Here is a 25,976-nt window from a genome sequence, read left to right as displayed (position 1 = left end):
CTTATATACAACAACTACTAAAACAAAAAACTTAAACGGTTAATAAGATAACTATGTTGTTTAATCAATTATCGATGTAAAGTTTACTTTAATAAACTGAACTAACTAATTAGTTAATCAATTAACTACAATATTAATCAATTAACTCTTACACAGTTAATCAATTAAATATAGTATTAATCGATTAACTCTTACAGAATTTCACATATTATAATATTATTAAATAAAAAATTAATTTAAACTTTTTGCTCTTTTAAAGAATTTTGTTTATTTTCAGACATTAATATTTTTCAAAATACACACATGATTAGGTTGTTTAAGACATTAAGTTTGATTTTGAAAACACCTTTTAGTTAGAGCTTAGAGGTATATCATTTCTGATCAAGGTGAAAACAATTAGATGAGAAGTAAATGACAAACACAAAATTTATCATGGTTCACCCAACTTAGGATATATATGGGTAGTCCTTAGTTTTATCATGACTTTAAACTTATTAAATCCATATTTTTTTAAGATGAAATATCTTTAATTATTCAACAAACATTTTGTAGGTGGAATTTCTACCCCTAACATTGTTGGCACTTACTAGATTGAAATCCTCTCCACTACTAGACTTTACTAGTATTGAAATTTTATATTTAAAAATAATTAAAATCTGAATGGTTAAAAAAAAATTTATATCACATGTTATCATTTTCATTCCAAAAAAGATCTGGGTTCCTTAATAACACATGTCTAACTTATTTTACATTACCCTACATTGCTGTGTCGGTCTCAAATTTAGTTCAAGCCTTTTTGATGAGGATCCAACATCTTTAGAGAATGTGTCCCCTAGTATCACTTTGTTTTCAAAATCGTTTTGAAAGCACGTTGTTTTGAAGCTCCAACTTTTGAGATTGTCTAGTTGGTGTAGTGGAGTCAGCTTTTGTGGGTCGCAAATATAAATGAGAAGACCATACTAGATGGAACCACGTTTGTTTGAAAAATGATATCAATAATATTATATTTATGTTTACTAGTATGTCGATTTGCACTCCCGGACTCGTATTCTTATTTTTTGATATTAAGTATATACAATGTTTTTTATAAATTTCTCAACTTATACCTACAAATTTGTCAAAGTTCCTAAGAGTTAAGGAAATGTATTAAATTCAATTAAATTTCATTTCTTTTTATGTGTTATGCAACTTATATATTACAAAATCATTTGCAACTTGTGGTTGAAAATTATTAGAACTTGTATGTTACCGAAGCAAACATAAAAATATTGGATATGTAAATGACAAAATTAAAATATAAAAATTATGCATATTCAATTACATATTTGCCTCTTAATTACAAAATTCAACTAGTGTGTACATGCATTGTGTGTTTGTCGGTCAATATTGCATGGTACTACATATTTAATTTATATATTTCATTTTTATAATTAGAATATATTTGTTGTATTAAGTGTACTTTATATTATAATTTTTGTGTGTTTGTGATAATGTTTAGTTTATAGTGAGAGATGTGGATAATTAATGTGTTGGTGTTGGTTAATTAGGATTTTATGGTTTTTATTACAAATTAAATAATGTAAATGGCAAAATAGGAAATGAAAATTACACTATAGTGGAAGTTATATCATGTTTTGCCTTTATATATAGTATAGATAATATAGATATCATTTACATTTAATTATACTTAGATTATATATACAAATATATCACATGGATGATATATTTGGAATGTAAGAAAGCATTTTCCAACGTTTGATATGGAGTTATCACCTCTTTTGCTTTTCTAAAGAGTATAAAATTGAGAATAAAATATATATTCGTAGGAGATAATTTATCTTTTAAATTTTTTGACTGTTTGACATATGTCTTATTTTTTATAATATATTTTAAAATAAAAACTTATAGAGAGAAGTGAAATATTGCACGTGTCAAACAGTCAATGAATTTAAGGAGAAAAATTATCTTATAGTATGAGGAGATACTTCATTATCATAAAATTTATGCATTAATAATGTAAAAATTTATACACTGTGAGTGTATTATTCACCATTCATTGGTATAATTTTTTTGAAGAGGTGATGATTGAAAATGAATGATAAATAATATAATAATAATGTAGAAAACTTTTATACTAGTAGTGTATACATCTTTTTCTCTTTATGAGTATAATATTTATGAAATGAACCACCCACAAAAGCATTGATAAATATCACATAAAAATATGAAATCAACCACACAAACTCACCTTACTGCAATGAATCCAACACCTTAGGTAGCACTCTCGCTACTAATCAGTGCATACCAAATAAAAACATGAAAATTTGCCTAATAAAGATTAGAGAAAAATTTATATGAAGACATAATAAAATACATATATTTTTGGAAACACATATATTTATGTCTATTAATATTATTATTTAATAATAATTTTTAATTTTTAATTAATTTTTAATTTTTAATGTGTTGTCATGATTTAATTAGTTATATCTATATAAATACGTTTTCATGAAGTCTTTCTCTAAAAACTAATGAGAAGATTGGGGGCTTAAAGAAGACGACCAAAACACGTGTTCTAGTGCCGGGGAGACACGTTCTAGGACGGTGTTGTGGCAGTTTGGAGGGTGGTCTTGTGCTTATGAGAGCTGAATGTGTTCTAGACAGAAACATTAGAAAAACATAAAGCGTCACAATAAACAAATACAAACTGCACCCAACATTGAACTTTTCCTATAATTGAAACTTGATGCAACTTTTGGAGCTGCAGCTCAGGTCATGAAGAGATAATTCTCTATTTCTCTCTACCAACATTAAAATTATCATTGTATACTGACAATATAAAAATTTAATCATTATCGACTATTCAAAAAATATTTCAAATTAATAATAGATGATATAATGAAAATTTATAAAATTAATACGGTACACAACTTTTTCTCTAAAATTATAAGTAATAATACTTTAACACCTGTTGTATATGGGTTACCATTCTTTTATAAAAACAGCATCCAACAACCCATAACTCCATAAGGGGCCGCAAAGCAAAACCCATAATAGCGCTAACATGTATTTTTTATAATGAAAAATGGTTAGGTGAGGGAAAGAAAGAGAAGAGATAAATTCTTTTTATCACTCTCATGATTTCCCAACTAAAGGATTCGCTATCCACGACATAATTAAAATACCACATTCTCTGTTAGGGCCAGTGGATAAGGCATGATCGGGAAGCAAATTTGTAGAGAATTGATGAGAGTTGAACACTAGCTGATAGAGAGAAAAAAACAGCCATGTAAGTTGAAAGAGGCAAGATACGTACAGAGATCACTTATCTCAAGTTGTGTCTCATTTAGGGGTGAGTAAGACTCAACTCGACTTATAGACTCGTCTCAACCTAATGATTTAGGGACCGGTCTGACCCATCCATATAAATAAAAGGGGACATACCTGATTAAAATGGACAGACTCATTGTCAAAAAAGATGGATTCAAGTCTTTGTCTGGGTCACCTGACTCGTCCATTATAGTTATATATCAAGAATAATTGAATAAATACTTATCAATACCCATTATGTTCTGCCCACATAACTCAAATACCTATAAGTCCATGAATCTTGATTGATAGAAAACCAATTAATTTTTAGTTTTTTGTACTTTGTGTGAACTCCAATTTAAGTTTCATTTTTCAGTTAAGAGCTAGATATTGTATTCATTTTTGTGTGAACTTTCGAGTATTGGTATGTTGTTTTCATTTCAGTTTTCATGTGTTTTTATCATTTGCAAGATCATAACACTTCAGCTTACGTTGACAATTGACAGTTTAAATTGTTCGAAAATTTTTAATGTCTTCCATAATTTTCAGTCACATGTTTGTGATAATTTTTAGTTTGGAGGATGAAATTTACGGTTTATAGTTTATATACTGGTGTATGTGGGATGCATGTCTCAGTTGAGTTTATATACAGATTGTGATAATTTTGGTTGTGCATGCTTAAAGATAAATGCCTACTTGACAGAAAAAATAATTGCAAACCAATAGAGTCACACAATAAAACTATAATGATAGTTATAAATTAGTAAATATAATAACTTACCCAAAATTGTTCGAAAATTGACAGTTTAAATTGTTCGAAATTTTTTAATGTCTTCCATAATTTTCAGTCACATGTTTGTGATAATTTTTAGTTTGGAGGATGAAATTTACGGTTTATAGTTTATATACTGGTGTATGTGGGATGCATGTCTCAGTTGAGTTTATATACAGATTGTGATAATTTTGGTTGTGCATGCTTAAAGATAAATGCCTACTTGACAGAAAAAATAATTGCAAACCAATAGAGTCACACAATAAAACTATAATGATAGTTATAAATTAGTAAATATAATAACTTACCCAAAATGCAAATTATGGTTTAAGAAACTTCAAAATGGTGCTCTACAATCTAGTTTATCATATAAAATGTTGTATCAAAATTTAAACAATATTACAAATAGCGAAAATACAAAATGATAAAAAATATAGAACATATATAAATATATTCAATGATTTTTGAGGATGAATATGTTGACAAAATAAACTAACTTACCTTATGGTCAAACTCTGGTGTAAGACATTATGAAAAAACTTCTGACTTTATGGAAGGAAAGTTAATAGCATTGGCTGAATGAAAGAAAATTTATTATTAACAATGTTAAACATAATAAGAAAAGAAGAAATGAAGATGAACAGATTACTTTGAGAATGTCAAACAGAAGAAGAAAAGTTATTATTACTTGGAGAAATTTAACGTCTAGGAAGAGTATTATGAGCATATAGTTTGGTTTTTTACTTGAACGTTTGGGCAGATTACTTGGAAGATGTTGGAGTATAATCTACTTTGAAAACTTAAGACTGGACAATGGTTTGGAATGAGGAGAAGGAGACGTTGGGTGTTGTGATGAAAATGCAATATGGTCTTTGGCTATTTTAAAAAAGTTATTACTTATTGTTATAATATTTATATTGGAGAAAAGTTACTTCTTACTTGAACAAAAGTCTATAGTAAAGTTGCAAAAAGTTTTCTTTTGTCACTTATAGATTGGAAATAGTGTGTAGAATATGATTTGATTTACTTTTAAAGGTTTTTTTTTGTCAGACAACTTTTCTTACTTAATGTGTAGAATGTAATGATGTTATTGGGTTTCCAATGTCAAGTAGCAAAAATCAAATAAACTGACCTGCAATTTTAGTCATGAAGAAAATTATTAGTCATGTAAAATTTACTTTATTTATTAAAAAATATTAAAACAATATAGATAGTAGTGATTCAGGAGTGTTGTATTTTGCTCTTTTGTTGGTGATTTTGGACCATTATGTTATATCTGCAAGAAAGGTAAATTACAAAAGTCAAAGGAAATACGAGAAATCACCCAATGGAGATTAATAATGTTTATGCAACCAAAAATTTATCACTCATGCTAGAAATTGTTTGTTTTATGTGAAGTAATTAAAATGTGTTTGTGTAGAAAATTTAATCATCAATGAATGATGTATACTTAATAATTGAGTTCGTATTTTCGGATGACAACCAACAAAAGGCACCAAAAATAATTTAAATATGTGAAATGCAATCACTAAGACTATTTCAAATTCATAGATTTTAATAAGCAATACATTTATTATTTTTAATTAATATTTGATATTACATATGGTAGTGTATTTAAATTTATTACTAATAAGCAAAGTGTATCCTTTGTGTACTTATCTGCATAACGTTCACTGTCTACATTTATCAAAATTACATTTACAATTTATTGTTTACACTTAATATTTATCAAAATTACATTTACAATTTATTGTTTACACTTAATATTTACATGATAAACATTAATGATTATAGAAATAATATAAATATGTGAAATGATATTTGTATCTCTATTTCAAATTCATAATTTACATATAACAATAAATTTACATTTATTATTAATAAATGTAGTGTATTCATAGTATATACAATTATTAGTTACTATTTTTATTCATTATCTATATCATGTCCTATTCATATTATATACCTTTATTATTTACTCTTAAACATTTATTATTCATAAACATTGTGTATTCATATTATATACATTTATTATTTATTATTTAAGTTTATTATGCATATATCATGTATCTAATTTTCTACTCAGATTAACATTGCATATATGACAATATATAATAATTTGTTTGAAACATTTCATAGATTAGTAGATACTACATGTTTTGAACATGACAAATAGAATGCCCAAAAAGTTTGAGGGAGAGATAGATGTTTAGGAGTTGTCCTATGTTAAAATGGGAGTGGTGTGTTCCCATGTCAGTAGGATGACTTCACAAAAAATAGGACACAACAAAACATCACAGTGTGATGCAACAAAAGAAAAGTTGTTCTCAAAATGTTACATATAATTTGTGATGGTAATATCCTCATTTGGTCTTGATATGCTTTGCACCTTCGAAGATGACAATTGAGTGGAATTATAGAGTGGGCTTTGTAGCATGTCCAAGTCTAAGTCAGCCGACAATCTCTTGGTTGGAGTTACAACTTGAAACTGCTATGGATCATGGTCAGCAGTCATAGAGATAGACTACCCATGAAATTTGAAATATATAAATTTATCGGATGAATACCCCTATTATGCACTGAAATTTTTATAAAAATAAATCATGTATTTCACTCACAGAATCTAATTGAAGGAATTCACTAGCAACAGAATTCCCTTTCAATTCATCGGAAGTTGTTGGTTGGATGTAGTAGATAAGTTAATTAGTGAATCAGACAACAAATCCTCAATTCAGTAATTAGTAATAACATTAGGTTTCGATAAAATATCTCAAATACTCCAATCTGATCAAGTACTTTTTTTATCAGATTTGGATCCTCAGATAATCTTATAACATATGATTGATTGTACGATGGTTGTACTTTGACCCTTAACGCCATAGTCTTTGCCAGCAATTCATCAAGGATTAAAGGGAATGCCTTGGGATCATCCTCACCTTCCTATATAAACATATAAGATATATGCAGAATGTACTAATATTCCATGACTTTCTTTGTATACAATGTATTAACTGCATGTTAAATGGAGACATTAAAAAGTTACTTACTACCAACATTTTATTTTTGAGGTCAGATGCAGATATGTCAATGATGTCAGTACATTGACGATCCCAAAACACAAACCTTCCACTACCATGTTGGTGATTAACCTTTATGTCCAATTTGTATCTAATAAAGAAAAAAGTAAATCATTATAACAGAGTTGCTCATAATTTCAATATGTATCATATATATGAAAATATTGATAATAAGAAACAGTGTTACCTTGGAGTAGAGTTATGATTATATGTGCCACACTTGTAGGTGAAAGGACCAATTTTAACATCGGCCTTCTTCGTGCACTTAGAACACCCGTCATAGTACCATCCTTGCTTGCCAATAACAAACATTGTTGTTGTCCCAACAATTACACATGTTATTTCCTATAAAAAAACAGAAAAAATATACCTTAGTACCATCCTGCAATAATGAATGGAGAGAATAAATCTACAATATACCTCAGTTGATGTAAGGGCAGAAATTTCAGTAATACTCTTCACCTCTGCTTTATACATAAATCGATCATCATCAGATAAATAAGAATATTGTCAGAGTTGACTGTTACCATGGCTCAATGTGTCACAGGATAGAAACATAGTTGAAAAACTGCCCAAAATAATGTACATTCAATTATTGTAAGTAAGAAATCAGTATTTTATAATAAAAAAGCAAGGTAAATACTCATAGATAAAGCAATGTCATCATACCTCTCCTTGTACTTCTGAATGTCGGTTATTTCTTCATCAATCAAAATCTTTGATCCAGACCATGAGTTAGAAACAATGAGTGGGTACTTACCTAGCAAAACCCATGGACATATCATAAATCTAAATAAATTTTCACATAATTTTAAAAAAAAAACATAAAATTTGTATAGACAATGTCACCTTGCCCTTCTTTGACTCTAGCATGAGTTAAGAGAATGATCATAGGTTCACCAATAGGTTGATTATTGTAATAGTTGAAAATTTTCATTGTGTGGGCTTCCCACATAGTACAGGTAATAACATCACCACCGGTGAGAATATAACATAATTAGATAATCCAAAACTTAATTAAAAATATGTGACAAAGAGAAAAAAATTTGTAGCGGAAACAACTACAGTAATAAAGAATAAGACTAAAAAGACAAAATATACAAAAAATCCTTCATACTGAAAATAACCTTCTTCATATTTGTTTGTGTGTTGGAGAAGATCAGCTTATCAAAAGCACCAATGATTTCTAGGTCAAAAATAAATAAAAATGTCAATGCTTATTTTATAGAGGGGTTTATCAAGTAGTACACCTCAAAATGTAAATACCTTATTTTATTATAGAGCTTGATTCAATGCTAAAAGACTAATTTGTGATTAGTATAAAAATCATGAAGAAAGTTACTATATCTAAAGGTGAACATACACCACAAAAGGTAAAGGGCTACTTCATAGAAAAAACAATTTGAAAAGCAATATGGAGAACAATATAAAAATCACATTTGTTTCAATAAAATAATGATGTTGCAAAGAACAAAGAGCTAATACAAACACTAAAAATCAGTAGAGTTAATATAAATATCAATACATTTAAAAACAACATGGTAATGAGATTTTGAAAAAGAGTGCAAAAGTGAGATGCAAAGAATCAAGCTCATAATTCAAGGACTATTAGACAAAGAAGATGCAAATTATAAAGGACTATCTTGTATGCAAATGATTCAATGAAAAAAATATTTATCAAAGTTAAATAATGATTCAATAAGAAATGCACATATATGACATGGATATAAATGGGCTCTAATCCTATGACATGGATATATGGATGATATCTTCCATATATTTTTCCTACAATTCCATATTATATATACTCTTATATAATATGTGTTGCTTAAGTTTCGATTATATTCGTGTCAATGATCAGCATTTGATTGATGAAAGTGGCTATATCCAAAAAATGATAATTGACAAATTGTTTTCAAATGTATAGTCATTCTTGTTCTTGTAGAAAGAGTGTGAGACTATAGATTAGATAAAACCCACATACAATAAAATAAATGTTATTATCAAGATGAATAGTAATCAGATAAAAAATATATATTCCAAAAAATCTCATTATCAAGATCAGTAGTCATACATGAAATGTAAAATATCATTTTTTAGAATAATATCATTAAAACTAACATACATGGAATGTAAAGTATCATTTTTCAGAATAATATAAAGAGTAAAGTACATAACAAATATGACTAAAATGACATTGAGACATAGCATGTAAGCTAAGTAACATGACTCGAGTAAGGTAACATTTGAAGAATTATACAAATTTATATGAATAATAATACAAATTTATCAAGATCTAATTTTTTCACTTATGTTAAAAAAAATTTCTTTTTTCATATAACATAAAATAGAGCTTAACTTAGCAAAAAAAAAACCTATTTTCACAAAAAGACGCTTTTTTCCGTACAAAAAAATCTTCTTTTACATATAACAGAAGTTACAACTTAACCCTAAACCCAAAAAATACAGCTTAACTTGGAAAAAAGTATAGTTTTTTTTCACAAAAAATATATCTATTTTCGCAAAAAGACAAATTTTTTTCATACAAAAAAACCTTCTTTTCCATATAACAAAAGCTATATGAACGTTTTTCACACATAAATAACATTTTTCACAAAAAATACCTTCTTTTTTCCATATGAATGTTTCTATGGTGAGAAGAAGGTAAAAGTCAGTTAAAAATGTCATTTTTATGAGAAAAATCCAAACGAAATGTCGGAAATCCATCGATGAAATAAAATGTTCCACAATCACTCAGTTGGGCAAAATGGGGACAATGGTTTCACAACATTCATAAGTATAAAAAAATGTCATCTTTATGGGAGAAACCGTGAGTATAATCAAATGAAGGATTACATTGTGAAAATAAAATGTTCACCATGAATTTACAATATGATTACCTTGAATGAAAATGAGTATGAAATATTTGTTTGAGAGTAAAAGAAAATAGGAAGAGTATGAGAGAAAACTTGTGAATAATATAAATATGGAAAAGAGAGAAGAGTGAAAAGGAAGACAAACAGATGATTTTTTCAAGAGAGAAATATGGAAAGTAGATTATTAATTAAGAGAGAAAGGTGGAAAGTACAAGTACATTATTAAGATGGAAAGTACACAGTTCCACGTGCTAGACATACACATAAAAGACTTGTCCTTTCACTTCATCTTCTATAGCAGAGTAAAATTATTTGCTACATTATTTTATTTTAGATTCAAGCAGCAAAAATTTGTCCTTTCTGTAAAATAGCACATCTATATTTATTATATAATTCATATTATCCAAAAAATATTCATTACTAAACCTAGAATGATAGTTATAAATTATGAAGTATAATAACTTACATATAAAATGTTGCATCAAAATTTAATTAGGAATGCAAAGAGTGTGAGACCAAATATTAGATAAAGCCAACATACAAAAGGTAAATGCTTACTTGACAGAAGAAAATAATTCCAAACTAACATAGTCACACATTAAACCATATTGATAGTTATAAATTAGTAAATATAATAACTTACCCAAAATGCAAAGTATGGTTTAAGAAACTTCAAAATGGTGCTCTGCAATCTAGTTTATCATATAAAATGTTGCATCAAAATTTAAACAATATTACAAATAGCGAAAATACAAAATGATAAAAAAAATATAGAACATATATAAATGTATTCAATGGTTTTTGAGGATGAATATGTTTACAAAATAAACTAACTTCCCTTAATGGTTAAATTATGGTGTAAGACATTATGAAAAAAATTATGGCTTTATGGAAGGAAAGTTAATAGCATTGACTGAATGAAAGAAAAGTTATTTATTAACAATGTTAAACATAATAAGAAAATAAGAAATGAAGATAAACGGAGTACTTTGAGAATGTTAAACAGAAGACCTAAGACTGGACCATGGTTTGGAATGAGGAGAAGGAGACGTTGAGTGTTGTGATGAAAAAACAATATGCTTTTTGGCTATTTTAAAAAAGGAGAAGGATATAGTGTGTAGAATAGGATTTGACTTAATTTTAAAGTTTTTTTTGTCAGACAACTATTCTTGCTTAGTGTGTAGAATGCAATGATATTATTGGGTTTCCAATGTCAAGCAGCAAAATGTTTCACTTCATCTTCTATAGCAGGGTAAAATTATCTGCTACATTGTGTTATTATTTTAGATTCAAGCATCAAAAGTTTGTCATTTCTCTAAAATAACACATAATGTTTATATGACTTTTTTAAAACAAAAAAATACTAAGATTACAGATTTACTCATAGAAATGCCAAGTGTCAAAGAAAGAGGAAACATATTTAAGGGATTATACCAGCCCCTTTAATTAATATATAGATATAGATAAATGCTTACTTGACAGAAAAAATAATTGCAAACCAACAGAGTCACACATTAAACCTATATTGATAGTTATAAATTAGTAAATATAATAACTTATCCAAAATGTAAAGTATGGTTTAAGAAACTTCAAAATGGTGCTCTGTAATCTAGTTTATCATATAAAATGTTGCATCAAAATTTAAACAATATTACAAACAGCGAAAATACAAAATGATAAAAATATATATAGAACATATATAAATGTATTCAATGATTTTTGAGGATGAATATGTTGACAAAATAAACTAACTTGCCTTATGGTTAAATTCTGGTATAAGACATTAAGAAAAAAATTCTGACTTTATGAAAGGAAAGTTAATAGCATTGGCTGAATGAAAGAAAAGTTATTATTAACTATGTTAAACATAATAAGAAAAGAAGAAATGAAGATGAACAGATTATTTTAAGAATGTTAAATAGAAGACCTAACACTGGACAATGGTTTGGAATGAGGAGAAGGAGACCTTGGGTGTTGTGATGAAAAAACAATTTGCTCTTTTGGCTATTTTAAAAAAGGAGAAGGAGATAGTGTGTAGAATAGGATTTGACTTACTTTTAAAGTTTTTTTTGTCAGACAACTTTTCTTGCTTAGTGTGTAGGATGTAATGATATTATTGGGTTTCTAATGTCAAGCAGCAAAATATTTCACTTCATCTTCTATAGCGGGGTAAAATTATCTACTACATTATGTTATTATTTTAGACTCAAGCAGCAAAAGTTTGTCCTTTATGTAAAATAGCACATAATGTTTAACTGAGATTACAGATTTACCCATAAAAATGCCAAGTGTCAAGGAAAGAGAAAACTTATTTAAGGAATTATACTAGCCCCTTTAATTAATATATAGATATAGATGATTGAATGCTTGAAATTTGGCTACTCCATAACATGGATATGAAAATACAGTTAACTTTTTCAACACTAGTTTGGAATAATGCATGTTTATATTCTTGCTTAATATGCTTTTTTCTATGTTTTGTTTTCTCATTTCACATCCCCTTTTGCTTTGAGATTACCTTAGTAAATAAATTTTAGTTATCGATATAGTAATGGTGCTGTTAAAAATGAAATTGTGGCAAATGATCTATTATATTCTGTCTTGCACCCATTTAGCACCATCAACCTGCCATGCCTTGTAAACATACTCGCATGGCTCTATCATCATAATATTCTCTCTTTTTTTCCTTTGTTGGGATTTGAGAGATTCCTCATGTATGGACTAAAGCGCATAAAGAAGTTGTCTAGGTACCATATTATATTCGTGAGATAAAAAATATTATGAATAAGAGTTAAATTTATACTATCAGTTGGAAGAGTTTTTTTATACATTGTATCATCTTGTATTAACTATTATTAACTTTAATGAATATAAGTAATTGATGATATATTTTCAATGTAAAAATAATTTTGCATCTATAATCCATAAATATTAAACATACTACAAGTTATATAAGTATCTAACCTTTTTATTTACTCTCTGTTCTATATCTTTTGATATGTTTTAAATTTTTCATGTTATTTCAATTTTTTTATGTTTTAGAAACACAATATATATTTATATTTAATTTTTCAACTATACTCTTATTCATTACTCCTCTTTTTCACCTCATACTTCTCTATTTATTTATTTTTTATTTTCTAGTGTGCATGAGGTTATTTTAGTTAAATTTTATCAAAGTTTTACAAAATTTCTTAAACTAAAGATGATTATATTAGATAAAATAATGTATGCACTAACAATGTATGAATTTTTTATGCACTATCAGTGCATTATCAATTATTCATGTTTAATCATCATTGATTATTCAAAATAGTAATACAAATAAATGGTGAATGATATACTAGTTGTACATAAATCTTTATACTAATGATAAATAATATAGTTAAAACTTTAAAGTTTAAACATCATCAAAATGTACAAAATGGATGTATTTATTTATTTCTTTGCCAAAGGGGAATAATTAGTTTAGTCATTGATTATAGTATTGGGCCTCCGGAAAATGGGCTTTCTTAAGAAACATTTAGTTGCACATTGGGCCCTTTTGGCAACACCATTTTACTACTTACACACCACCCTTCACAATGCTTTTAAAATGAAATCCAAAATTAGTTTTTCCACCCTCATTTAGGGAACAACATTTAGGATTTAGAGTTGTATATAAAATGATACAACCAATTTATGATTGGATATGAGACAAATTTTAACTCGAACATAAATATTGATCGAACTAACTTTTAAATTTGAACTTAACTTTAGGCTAAGTTAAATATAATGCATACACATTTTAGATAGAGTCTTTACTTATTATTCTCAATATATATAAAATTTTGTTAATCATTTATATACATATGATGAAAAAATTACATAACCAATGATGTTTTATGCCAAAGAAATGTCATTACTCTATACACAATTGAATATGCATATACAAACATGATAATCGAGTGATCCTGGGATGGAGTAGGTCATGTTTACTCTTTAACTTATCCTAAATATTAGTCGAGTCTAATTTTTTAACTCAAATTCGACCTTAAATTTAACAAAACTCAATCATATTTAAGACCGATCATGATCAGATCAAACTGATTGAGCTGATATGTTGAGGTCCTACTCACCCATATTCCAAATATAAATGAAATTGTTAGGAAATGAATACTACTTTTTGTTTGACCTTATACAATACTTAAAATTTAACTTTGCCTAAACACTAAACCAAGAACTTTATCCACATAACACCCTTCTTATACTGATAAAAAGCTATGAAGCACATATACGAATACGTGTATTGGATACGATACGTATCTGATACTCGATACACATTTTTTCTAAAATGTAGGATACGACACGTTCAGGGATACGTGTATAAATTAATAAAAAATACATAAAATATTATAAAATTATAGGTGTAAATCAAAATATTCAAAATAAAAAATATAATGGAAATTGAAAATCATTGTCCTCCAAAATTCAAAGTATCAAAACTAGAAAATATAGTAGAATAATTCATAAAATTGCTTATTGTCTAGCCCTAGAAACAGAAATAGTATCAATTTCATCTCTTCCGTGACCATCATCTATAAAGAGGACAACTTCTATTTTGGTTCATCTAGAGATAGTTTGGCCACTTGAAAAGTTCCAGGACTATCAAAGTCTTCCCACGCATCTCCAGCAATGTCCCACATCTTAGTATCCTCTTTTTCTGTTTACTTTTCACAACATACCTATGGCGGTAGAGACATTAACACTTAAGCACCTGCCGGCGACGTTATGGATCGGAAAATACCAGCTATTCAAGGGTCAACGTGGTGTGATGGTAAGTTGGTATGATGTGAAAGTGAGTGTTTATTGAAAACAAATCTATCTTATAATAAAAACGAATCTATATATCTTATAATTTATTGAAAACGAATCTATATATCCTATATTTTATTGAAAACGAATCCAATACGTGTCTTGATATTTATTTTTTATTTTTTATTTTTGGATACTCTATGGACACGTATCCTTGCGAATCTGAGCGTATCTGTATCGGATACGTGTCGGACACCGACACACAAGAGTATTTGGCGAATCCATGCTTCATAGATAAAAAGTATCAAATAAAAAACAAACGCATAATACTTTGAAAAGAAATTCAAATTATAAAAAATAGACTTAGTAAAAATAAGCAGTATAGCAGATTAAATTGCAAAGGGTGTGTCCCTCCACAAACATTATCCAAGACACAGAATATAGAGAAGGGATAGAGTTTAGGATATAGCACATTGCAAGAGAGAGCAACAACAATGGCACTGCTATGTGGTTCAACTTCTTTAACCTTCCCTTCACATTCTCTCTCTTCTCAATTCAAGAATGCTACTTCTAAATCTTCTTCCTTTTCCTCCTTCCAATTCTCACTACCAAATCTTTCATTATCATCAACTTCTTCTTCACTTTCTTATTCTTTTCAGACCCATTTCCCTTCCACAAATTTCACTCTCCATTCCGAGCTTCAGGAACAAGAACCAGAACTAGAACTGGAAGAGGAAGAAGTAGAAGATGACCCACGTTTCATGTGCGTTGAACCCGAACCTCGATTCAGTGGCCCGGTACCGAACAACCTCTTCATTCATTTTCTCTATTTTATTATGTAAAAGCTTCGATTTTTATTGTTAAAGTTTCATTTTTTAGTGCTTATTCACCCAAATTCAATTTTTAGTGCTTATTTACCCAAATTCAATTTTTAGTGCTTATTCACCCAAATTCAATTTTTGTTGTTGTAGTTGAAGTGAAATAACATTTACAATTGCTTCAGTATTATTAATTTATGCATATATTTTTTTTATTTTTTATTCTATCACTAACCTAATTAGCTTGTGTATGTGTGGGTGCTTTGTTATTCTATTTTCTCATTTTTTTTGTTCATGATGATATCCTGAACACCAGTACTACATGTCAGTAAAAATTGAAAGTGTATAAATCTGAACTTCCTAGTTTCATATTAAATAAGTTGAGCCTGAAATGCAGCAGGTTATTTATTATGAAATTGAAAAAAATTAAAAATCGGAGTCTAAATACAATTTCTGTTTATCTTATGACTATTGTTTAAAGCTTTTGAATTGTGTTATATGCTTTTTAATGAAGCTTCAAATGCCCAACAAAACAAAAACTTGCAGGATATTTGGAACACGACCTGGTATCCAAAAGCTGCAGATCATGTGAATACAGAGAAAACATGGTATGTTGTTGATGCTACAGACAAAGTTCTTGGAAGGCTCGCGTCAACGATTGCTATTCATATCAGAGGAAAAAATCTAGCAACCTTTACTCCCAGTGTTGACATGGGTGCATTTGTAATTGTGGTATGTATTTGTAGATAACATGAGGGTTGAATTCTCTCTGTCTATTTGCTATTAGCAATGGAAAATACCCTTATGCAGTACAGTGATTATAACAGCAGTCACTCTCTACTTTGAATAACTTTTTTCCTTATCATTTTAAGTAATCATGAAAATGGAGTGGAAGATTGGAAGCTCTGTTGATATAGCCATATTTTATAAAAATGTTATTGTCATTTACTTCATTCATATGATAATGTCCTAATTGAGAAAGAAGCAATGTTTTACATTTCACATTTTTATATGTTGATAGTTACTGATGTCCTGCGGCGTATGATTTTATATGGTGTTTGGGAATGCCTTAATTATGTCCTGAATCTAGTTATGTTTGAGTATCTGTCATGTTTTTTAATCATATTCAGTTACTGAGAGAAACATTTTTCTTTTTTCTTTATCTGCAATATGTATCTCTGAAGATAGGGACTCATCTATGTTTTACTTTCTATTGATGTAAGGAAATTTTCTATGCATTTGAAGTTTGGTGTGCATTATATGCATGAGGACAACCTATGATTCAATGATACTTATAGTTTACTATTTGTCTATTTCCCATGATAAAAGAATCTTAAAAAAAGATGAAAATTAATAAAGAAGCAGGGTCTGCATTATGGAGAGAGAGAGAAACCCTGCATTTTTTAATATCCATTTTCATGTTATTATCCATGTCAAACAACATGGTCTTTGTTGGAATTATAGGCTAGGAATGATGTTGGAAATGTGTTCTTCTAATCCTATTGACATATATGGCCAAGAATATGTTCTATTACAAGCAAAGATACTGGAATGCTATACAAAGTCTGAATCTCTTTTTTTCTGTTTTACTTGGGGTTCTAAAGGTGAATGCTGAAAAGGTTGCTGTATCCGGAAAAAAGAGGACCCAAAAGGTTTACCGGAGGCACTCTGGGCGACCAGGTGGTATGACAGTAGAGACATTTGCCCAGCTGCAGAACAGGATTCCAGAAAGAATTATTGAGCATGCTGTTCGTGGCATGCTTCCTAAAGGAAGGGTAGGTTGAATTATATTGGATACTTTTCTATTACAGACACATATATCAGAATTAGACATGCAAAATAAATAATAATCCTTCTCTTTAGTTGAATCTACAATGATCAATGGTTGGTTTATGCAGCTTGGCAGAAGACTATTCACCCACCTGAAGGTCTACAAGGGCCCAGAGCATCCTCATGCAGCGCAGAAACCCATTGACTTGCCTATAAAGGATAAGAGAATACAGTTGGTGAGATAGGTTTAAACTGAGACCATGGAATGATATATAACAGACATAGATTATTGCCTTATGCATTTCAAAGAACCTTGAGTTTCTTGCTTTAGCTGCTACCTTCCTCAGCATTTGATGTTTCTATTGTCTGTAGATGTATTTGATTATTTCTTGCTTGCTTTTATTGAGTCCCTTTGGTTTGAGTCTTAGATATGGAATGTTTTCTTTGTATGCTTTCAAGTTTATGGCAATAATTTTTTTATGGCAATATTTTACATCTGAAGGAAATCTTTCATTCCTTTTAATACATTGTTGTTGACCACAAAAGTGAAAACGCCAAAAACGAAAGCCATTTTCCACCGGGAGAAAAAGAAAGGATACCAGCCCTTCAATATTGAGGCAGCTATAACATATCACAGATAATGATAGTCAATAAAACCTACAAATTTGAATCATTCCCTCCATTCAGTTACATCTAGGAATAAGCTAATCCCAGCCAGTAGCAGGACAAAGTGTACATTTGCAATTATATAAACGTTACATTTATTAGGGGCCTTAAAAGTGGATTTTATCTCCTTGTATCACATTCATTTGCAGTTAGAATTAAATTAGCTCACAAATGCATTGGTAATAATGTTGGCCAAAATAATGACTTGGGTATGGTGCTGGAAAACTGTAACAGAAATCTGTACCAAATAGTGCCTCTAATAACCTATTGAGACTAGCTCAAACTACCATAACTAAATAACAAAATTACACTAACTCTACTATCCAAACTTGTTAGTTATGTTTCCTCAAGGGATAAAAGAATTCTAACAAAAGATAAACTAGAGGTTATAAAAGAAAGATGATAACATTTATCTTCCTATCAAAGCAGCATATAAGATTTCATTCCAAGTATCAGGAACACCGGCTAGACACCAGTGACTGCAATCCACATCAGAAGCGCCACGGCCATTGTATATCGAAGGGTGGCCGTCTATTCTCAGCTGTGTTAGCAGAGTAATGTCAAGCAAATGAACTGGATTTCTCATGCTCTTCAAAGTACTCTTTACGATATCCACCCCCGGATACGGTGGCTGTGATCCTTGCAGTGGTGTTGTTTGTCCTCGGCATCCCTTCCCACTTGAATAGATTTAAGAAGAGAAATTGAGTTAGTTTACAGATTTTTTCTAGTCAGCAATATTACCCGTAGTAAATCATGTGTCCTTTGTATTATGACTTATTTCTATACTCATTTATATGCTGCAGCAATTGCCATTCTCTGGCTCACTCTTATCGGATAATTGCTAAATTCAAGTGGTTAGATAAATGATAAACATGAGTATTTAGATCGGACTTAGTTTGATGATTATGAATTTTTTTTACCCACATTATGCACTTTTTTAAGAGCTTTACAGAGTGAAAAAGAAAAGACAGGAATTTGCCTTTGAAACTTCTGCATCACCTATTAAAATGTCAGAAGAGGTATAGCATGCAAATCATTAAGTGAGGTTATGCATGGTAGATTTGTACTAAACTTCATCATTGAAGATGGCTAGACATATAACTATACTATTGTAGTTTTATACACCTATTCTCATTTTCCTTCTTATAAATTAACATTATCTGAGGTGTCTCGACTGGTAAGCACTTACAGAAAATCCATTTTCATAAAGGGTTTCAAGGGAAAAAAGAGGATTTAACTCATGGGCTATAAAAAGCTAATGATATCCAAACATTTTTAACTCCAAGTATTATGACCATATATGTGAACTTCAGTAGAATGAGCAATTGAACTTACACAGAATGGGTTGCAGCAATTCCTTGGAACAAAACACTAGTCTTTGAAGGATCAATGTTAGAGTCAATCCATTTAGCCCAAGTGGTTAACCCAATCCTATAAGCTTCCATGTGATTCATGTTGACTATTTCATTGCCTAATTCAAAGTGTCTGTGAAACATTAACATAGAAGACATTAGTCACATCACATGCACTACTTTCTCTAATAAATATTCTGCATCCAAAATCTTAAAGCAAAAAAAATAGTTCAAAAACTTCATTACATTTGAGACTCTCCTATATGAGTCCACCAATGATAGGTATTGAAAATCAAAGTATCTATTCCTTTCCACTGGTCCCCAGATCTAATAGAATCCAATTTTACAATTCTACCTTTCTCTTTATCATGAACTACATCCACTAGGAACCCATTTTTCAACCACATTATTGAAGCTTGATATTCCTAGAACAGGAAATAATAGAACAATGTTATTAAGTTGACTATTCAAACAATTATCAAGGCTCAAAATTTCCCTAAAACTAAGATTGAAACTGAAGAAGATTACCCGAAAAAAGAATACAGAAAGTTGCTTTGTTTGACTTGTTAAGGTGTAATCTGAGTTTGGGACTGCAATGTGAAGCAAACAAGTGAGTGATTGCCACATGTTGTTGCTTAGTGAGTCCCCTACAAACATTATCTTCTTTCCTCTGTATCTCTCCAAGAATTTCTTGCCATCAAACCTGTGTGGTGAAATAATTAAAGAAAAGATGCTCATGTTTGGTCTAGTGGGGTAAGGTCTCAATGGATCTACAGATCGACCAAAATGTTGAATGTTCGATGGCTAGGAGGGACAGTCATTGAGAGAGGCAACCAAACATCCTAAAATGGATTAATTCATTATCCATAAGGTGAGAGATATATTGATTATACAAAAACTTACATTAATAATGAATATGTATGTAAGGGCTAACCCATAATTTTATCTAAGAGAGACAGAGACTAAAGACCATATAACTTAGAACTTTTTTACTAGCACATATATATTATATGTAATAAACTTGATAGTAATTAACACCATGTAATATAAAATCCTTCAAGCTTATAGAGATGTAAAAATAAAAATAGACATGAGAGAAATAAATATTACTAAGAGACCCTCTTAACTTTCAACAAATATACTACTAATGCATGAAAATCTAAAAACTAGGGTGCAATAAAAAAAATTATATTGTAAACATTATGAAAAATAAACTGTTGGAGTGAGCATGGTATAAGAAGTTCACCCTTGCATCTGCACTAAAATAACACATCTTGACCATTGAACCATATATAAATGGTCAACACTAAAAGTTTGGCCTATATCACCATTTAAAAAAATCAATTTTTGTAATACAATCTTAATAAGACCCAATCACCAAAAATTATTTTCAATGAGATATATTACTATAAAGAACAAAATCCAAAACATTTGAGGAAGTATAAACTGGAAAAATATTACCTTGGAAGGTTACAATGTGAGGGCTTCCATCTATACTTAAGATACTTCAGATCATGTCTTCCATTTCCAATACAATTAAATCCCTTTCCTATAAATGGACAACCCCTTGAAGCATCATAAAAAGGGTAGTGTGAATCAAGAACCCAAGTCCCAATAGAAAAATCACACCATTGTTCTGCTTGGTTTGACTGAATAATCAAACACTGCACTTGGTTCAGTAGAAGTGTCACTGCCCATAGAACAGAAAAAGCCTTTGCAATAATAGCACATAACCATGAGGAATAGAATGACATCTGAGTTAAGCTTTACTAAACCTTTTACATATGAAAATGGTAACACTCCTATTATTTATATTATGATAGTAACGTTGGAACATCAACACACATTTTTATACTGTTACATGTTTTTTATTTTATTGCGTATTTTTAACGTTATAAAAGGTAAGTTTGTACACGATGTCTAGGGAATAATTTTACCCGGGAAATGTTAATCGGTTCTTGTCAAAGAAGTAAAATATGTAATTTTACTAGGAAAATTTGATGTTTTAGTATATGAAAATTAGTGCACTTGTTTTTCCAAAATCAAACTTTATTCTAAGTGCAATTGTTAACATGACACTTTTTTAAATTACTCCTCATATTCATATTTAATTATATTTTTGAAAAAATGTTTTTTTTCTTCTATTTACTTGTTATTTTAGAAGTTCAAAAATGTGTTAATAATTATTTTTTCAGTAGTGCTCTTATATTTTCACTTCTTCATTATTCCCTCCATTTCATAATGTAATTTTAGGTTTTTTGTTTTGTATTGTTTAGGCTTAGCCAAAAAATCCCAATTATACCCTTATTCAATATGTGCACGATCATATTTTTTTACCCCATTAAGTAATAAATAACTCACTTGAGTCACTTCTTAAAGAAGAGTTCTACTTTGTAATAACTTGAATTGCATAATTTTTAGCTAAATGAAGAGTTGATACTTCTTAAAATATGATTACTACTTGATACACATATCAATTGATTAATACATATCTAAAAATAAATAAGAGTATTTAGTCAAAATATTATAAAATATTTCTTCTACTCATTATCATATTTTAAAAGATTTTGATGCTTTTTTGTAAGACATATTGTATTTTTATGATTTATATATTATTACTTTTCTTCATTTCCCTTTTTAAAATCTTTAAATATATCTATTTTTGTTGTTGTTAACTTGTTATTGATACTATCAATTAATGGGCAATATTAAAAAGTTCTAATTATGATCATGTAATTTTTTAAAGAATTTAAAAATAACTATTTTTAATGATATGTTTAATTTAATTAAAAATATCTGATAATAAAAACTGAATGACGTATAAATCAAATTAATGATTTCTTAATGTGTGCGCTAATACTTAAAAGTTAAAACTGTAAAATACATTGAAAGTTTGAAACGAATGGAATATTAAAAGAGATAATTAGTAAAATAAATTTAATTAAAACTAATATAGAGATAAATGATAATATACTAAAAAGGTATAATTTTTAGCAATATTAATTATATATTAATATGTGTATGTAATAATAAGAGATAATTAAATACTTCACTTAGCCCGTATTATACCACACATTCTATAAGGTTTTAATCTTCTTTTTTATAATAAATACACTTTACATTTTTTATACATCATCTATTATTTTTTGTTCTTTATTTGTCCTTATTAAAAAATTAACATTTCTAATATTTTGTTGTTGTTATTTGATCTTATCAATCAATGAACAACATTAAATTAGGATAAAAATGAATATTGTAATGTTTTTTCAATAATAAAAAAGTAACCATTTTCTTAGTATGAAGTATCTTTATTCAGAGTATAAATCAATGACTCATTGGTATTGAGTCTTGGAGTTCCATGTTCCACAGGCAGTTTGGATTAGTCGGTTCCCCAAAACCCATACCTTTTTGCTTCAAAGACATGCAAATGTTATGCACCAATTACTAAACTCTTTAGTAATCACTGCTTAATATCCTAAAAAGTAACTAGACCGTTTAAAATAATGAGTGAATTATAAATTATAACATGTTTAGAAATTCAAGAATTCAAATGATGATTTTGTCATTAAAGATTGGACCTATGATAATTGAATATTAACTAGCCGTGTCGTGAAAAGCAATCCAACATATTGCAGTGTAGGGAGCATAAGGTTCTACAATCAAGGTTTGCAGCCAGCTTTCTTTATTTTTCTGATATTCGAGGTTCATAGCAAATAGATTAGACAAATATGAGTTGGTTCAAATGATACATGTTTGATTCCCTTTAAGTAAGGTTTTGGTTTGAGTATTATGGATGGAAAAATGCTCATTGGAAGAGTTAGCCCCTCATACTTGTGGATATTCCCGGTTCAAACAAGATTACCTCCAGTGCGATACATGTGAGAAACCAAAAAAAATAGAGGAAACAAATGCCAACGTTTAAGATTTTATTAGAGTAAGATTAAGAATTATATTAATTAATAGGCTTGTGCTAAAGAATATCCTAAATCCTAATGCTTACACTTATGGACATAAATGATATATTTTTAAGAGAAAAAAGATGTGTAGTGTAAGAGTTTTTGATACAGCATTATCCATCATTTTGTTTTAATTGTCATTTATTTTTTAAAAATAATAAACAAAATAAATGGTGGATAATGCAATGATTGTATATAAATCTTTACATTCTCAATACATAGATATTACACTTATTTTTAATGTATTTTTTAAATATATCATAAATAAGATATATAAATAAACGTATACGATTACAAATGGGTTTTTATTTACTTTATAATGGTTATCCTTAATTTCCTATAACTATAACCATACGCATTTCCATATAGTAATTGTATTCCAAATCCGAGGAATCCCACACATACCAAAATGCAAGTGTTTAGGATTCTTCCTAATTGATAAAGAAATATATAAATTTAGAATAGACACACCTTCCCGTAAAACATTCTTTTGGGTCGAGGAGAGCATGAGTTGAGTTGAGATGGTTTAAGCGTGTTCTTATCTGACTCTAAATGTTAGTCGAGTCATTTTTTGAACCCGATCCTAAACCCGAAGTTAACCCGACCATGAATATCAATGGAGTCAATCTTTAAACTCGAATCCGACTATAGACCCAATTAAATATAATGCAAACTCATATTAGATAAAGTCTTCTAAATATTATTTATTAGAGTGAAGATCCACTTACTCCTCATTCTACCCATCAATTCTATAAACATATAATGATTTAGATTTACTAACTAATTCAAACTATTGGATTTTCCTAGAATTGAGGCTAGGATGAGGAGTAAGCGGATCTCTCCTTATTTATTATTATGAATATGTAATTTAGCATATAAAATGATATATATATATATATTATTAATCATCTATATATGATAAAAAATTAGATAATTAGTGATATTTTTGAATAAAAAGGTGACATTACTATATACATATTTGAATAGAAACAGTACAAATATGATAAGTGAGTGATCATGAGACGAGCTGTGACGTGTCATGCTTGATCCATACTCGATCCTAAATATTGACCGAGTCTAATCTTTGGACCCGATCCTAGACTCGATGAGACCCGACTCTATTTGGGCTCAATTATGATCATGCTGTACAAAGTGAGTGGGTAGGATCGAGTCCTACTCACCCATACTCTTAGATAAGATGAACTCAATTCACCTTGTTTCTTGCAATTAATACCTAGATTTGTGTCATCCCACCTTTTACTACTTCATGCACCACAAATAAGATGTTAGGTTAATGACCAAATAGCAAAAATATTTGGAACAATGTAATAAACAAAGAAGGGCCTTCTATTGCATAACTTTTGTATTTAAAAAAAAAAACTATTTTTATAAAAAAAATTAAATATAACACCATAAAATATAGAAAATGACTTAAAATATTTTTTAATCTCTTGGAATATAGATAATCTTGATTTTAGTTCCCAATTGTTTATCTTCAGTCCCTAATTTTATTTATCATTTTGGTTTTAGTTTATGTAGATGATGTATCAAAATTATAATTAGATATAACAATTTAAAATATGTAGATTGTTAGTGTAAACTTGTTTTACACAGGCGTCCAATTAAATTTTTTCATTTCAAATTATTTTGCCACATCATAGTGAAAATGAAAAACTATTCAATAACCCTTTTTCTCTTTCCATAACCTCTTCTTCTCTTTCAAGCTATCTTTTTACCTTCTCAACCCAATTTCACATTCTCAACTTTCTCTCTGAGTTTTTCTCTCTTCATTTTCCCCTTTTTAGGTGCGTTTTTTACATCATCTTCTTTTCCAAAATATTCATTATTCACTATTAACATGATTTCATTAATACTTATACTAATAATTTTACCTTTTTTTGAAGATAAGAATTAAGATGAAAAATATACTTGAAGATTTTACCATTATCGACTATGAAGATGTTCTAAAGATGGACAATGACAATATTGAGTTACCACCATAGCCTCCCTTAGAGCCCTATGAAGGAATAAAGTTCACATTAATTGAAGATGCAAAGAATTTCTACATAAGTTATGCAAAGAAATTTTTTTAGCTTTCGAATGGGTCTATTAATAAGTCAAGAACTAAAGGTATAACAATTGGTAGGGATTTAAGGCAAAAAAAATGCAAAAAAATGAAAATGAAAAATATGCACTACATGATGAAGCAGAGGTAGAATGCAATGCAATGGTATATGTAAAGAAAAAGGAAGAAATATTGATTATTTCTAGGTTTGTAAAAAAAAAAATACACTTGTTAGTATCAAAGAATAGTATATCTTTAACATTAATTGTGTTTCAATTCATCTTAAAATTTGTAGAACTCCTATTATTGTTGGAGTAAAGATGTTGTCACAATAAATCCTCAATAGTCTTTCAATACCATCGACCGCACGTTAGCCACTGACAAAATTCTGCAACCATATGTCATGGTCTAATGTTTCAAAACAAGTCATGGACTCTGCAGCCATGGTTGAAAGAGTTATAAGCGTCTGTTTCACAGACTTCCAAGAACATATCTAGCCAATACAAACACATATCCAGAGG

At 29.0% G+C, this 25,976-nt stretch overlaps 2 protein-coding genes across 3 annotated transcripts; one reads left to right on the top strand and one right to left on the bottom strand.

Annotated features, from left to right (window-relative positions):
* LOC109325718 (50S ribosomal protein L13) lies at positions 15,237–17,902 on the top strand. 2 transcript variants are annotated; one of them, XM_019558240.1, is made up of 5 exons: positions 15,237–15,625; positions 16,193–16,378; positions 17,251–17,421; positions 17,545–17,682; positions 17,720–17,902. In XM_019558240.1, the coding sequence occupies exons 1-4, from the start codon at positions 15,323–15,325 to the stop codon at positions 17,659–17,661; spliced, it is 777 nt and encodes a 258-aa protein (XP_019413785.1). In that variant the 5' UTR covers positions 15,237–15,322; the 3' UTR covers positions 17,662–17,682; positions 17,720–17,902. The 2 variants fall into 2 exon arrangements, with proteins under 2 accessions (XP_019413785.1, XP_019413784.1); XM_019558239.1 differs by having other exon boundaries at positions 17,545–17,902.
* On the bottom strand, positions 18,374–21,241 carry LOC109325717 (protein trichome birefringence-like 42). Its single transcript, XM_019558238.1, has 5 exons — positions 20,896–21,241; positions 19,963–20,137; positions 19,681–19,859; positions 19,418–19,567; positions 18,374–18,759 (listed from the first exon to the last, which is right to left on the bottom strand). The coding sequence occupies exons 1-5, from the start codon at positions 21,186–21,188 to the stop codon at positions 18,492–18,494; spliced, it is 1,065 nt and encodes a 354-aa protein (XP_019413783.1). The 5' UTR covers positions 21,189–21,241; the 3' UTR covers positions 18,374–18,491.

Source organism: Lupinus angustifolius, chromosome LG13 (assembly GCF_001865875.1).
Source record: "Lupinus angustifolius cultivar Tanjil chromosome LG13, LupAngTanjil_v1.0, whole genome shotgun sequence".
Taxonomy (NCBI): Eukaryota; Viridiplantae; Streptophyta; class Magnoliopsida; order Fabales; family Fabaceae; genus Lupinus; species Lupinus angustifolius.
The sequence above is the reverse complement of the archived record's forward strand: the minus strand, read 5'-3'. Positions and strand labels throughout refer to the sequence as shown.

Bases quoted from the DNA above. Each gene is read 5' to 3' on its own strand.
- LOC109325717 (XM_019558238.1), bottom strand. From the start codon at position 21,188: ATGTCATTCTATTCCTCATGGTTATGTGCTATTATTGCAAAGGCTTTT. The intron at 20,138-20,895 runs GTAATATTTTTC...TTCACCACACAG, and splicing joins TCACATTGTAACCTTCCAAG to GTTTGATGGCAAGAAATTCT. The intron at 19,568-19,680 runs GTAATGAAGTTT...AATGTTTCACAG, and splicing joins CATATAGGAGAGTCTCAAAT to ACACTTTGAATTAGGCAATG.
- LOC109325718 (XM_019558240.1), top strand. From the start codon at position 15,323: ATGGCACTGCTATGTGGTTCAACTTCTTTAACCTTCCCTTCACATTCT. The intron at 15,626-16,192 runs GTACCGAACAAC...AAAAACTTGCAG, and splicing joins AACCTCGATTCAGTGGCCCG to GATATTTGGAACACGACCTG. The intron at 16,379-17,250 runs GTATGTATTTGT...GGGGTTCTAAAG, and splicing joins TGGGTGCATTTGTAATTGTG to GTGAATGCTGAAAAGGTTGC.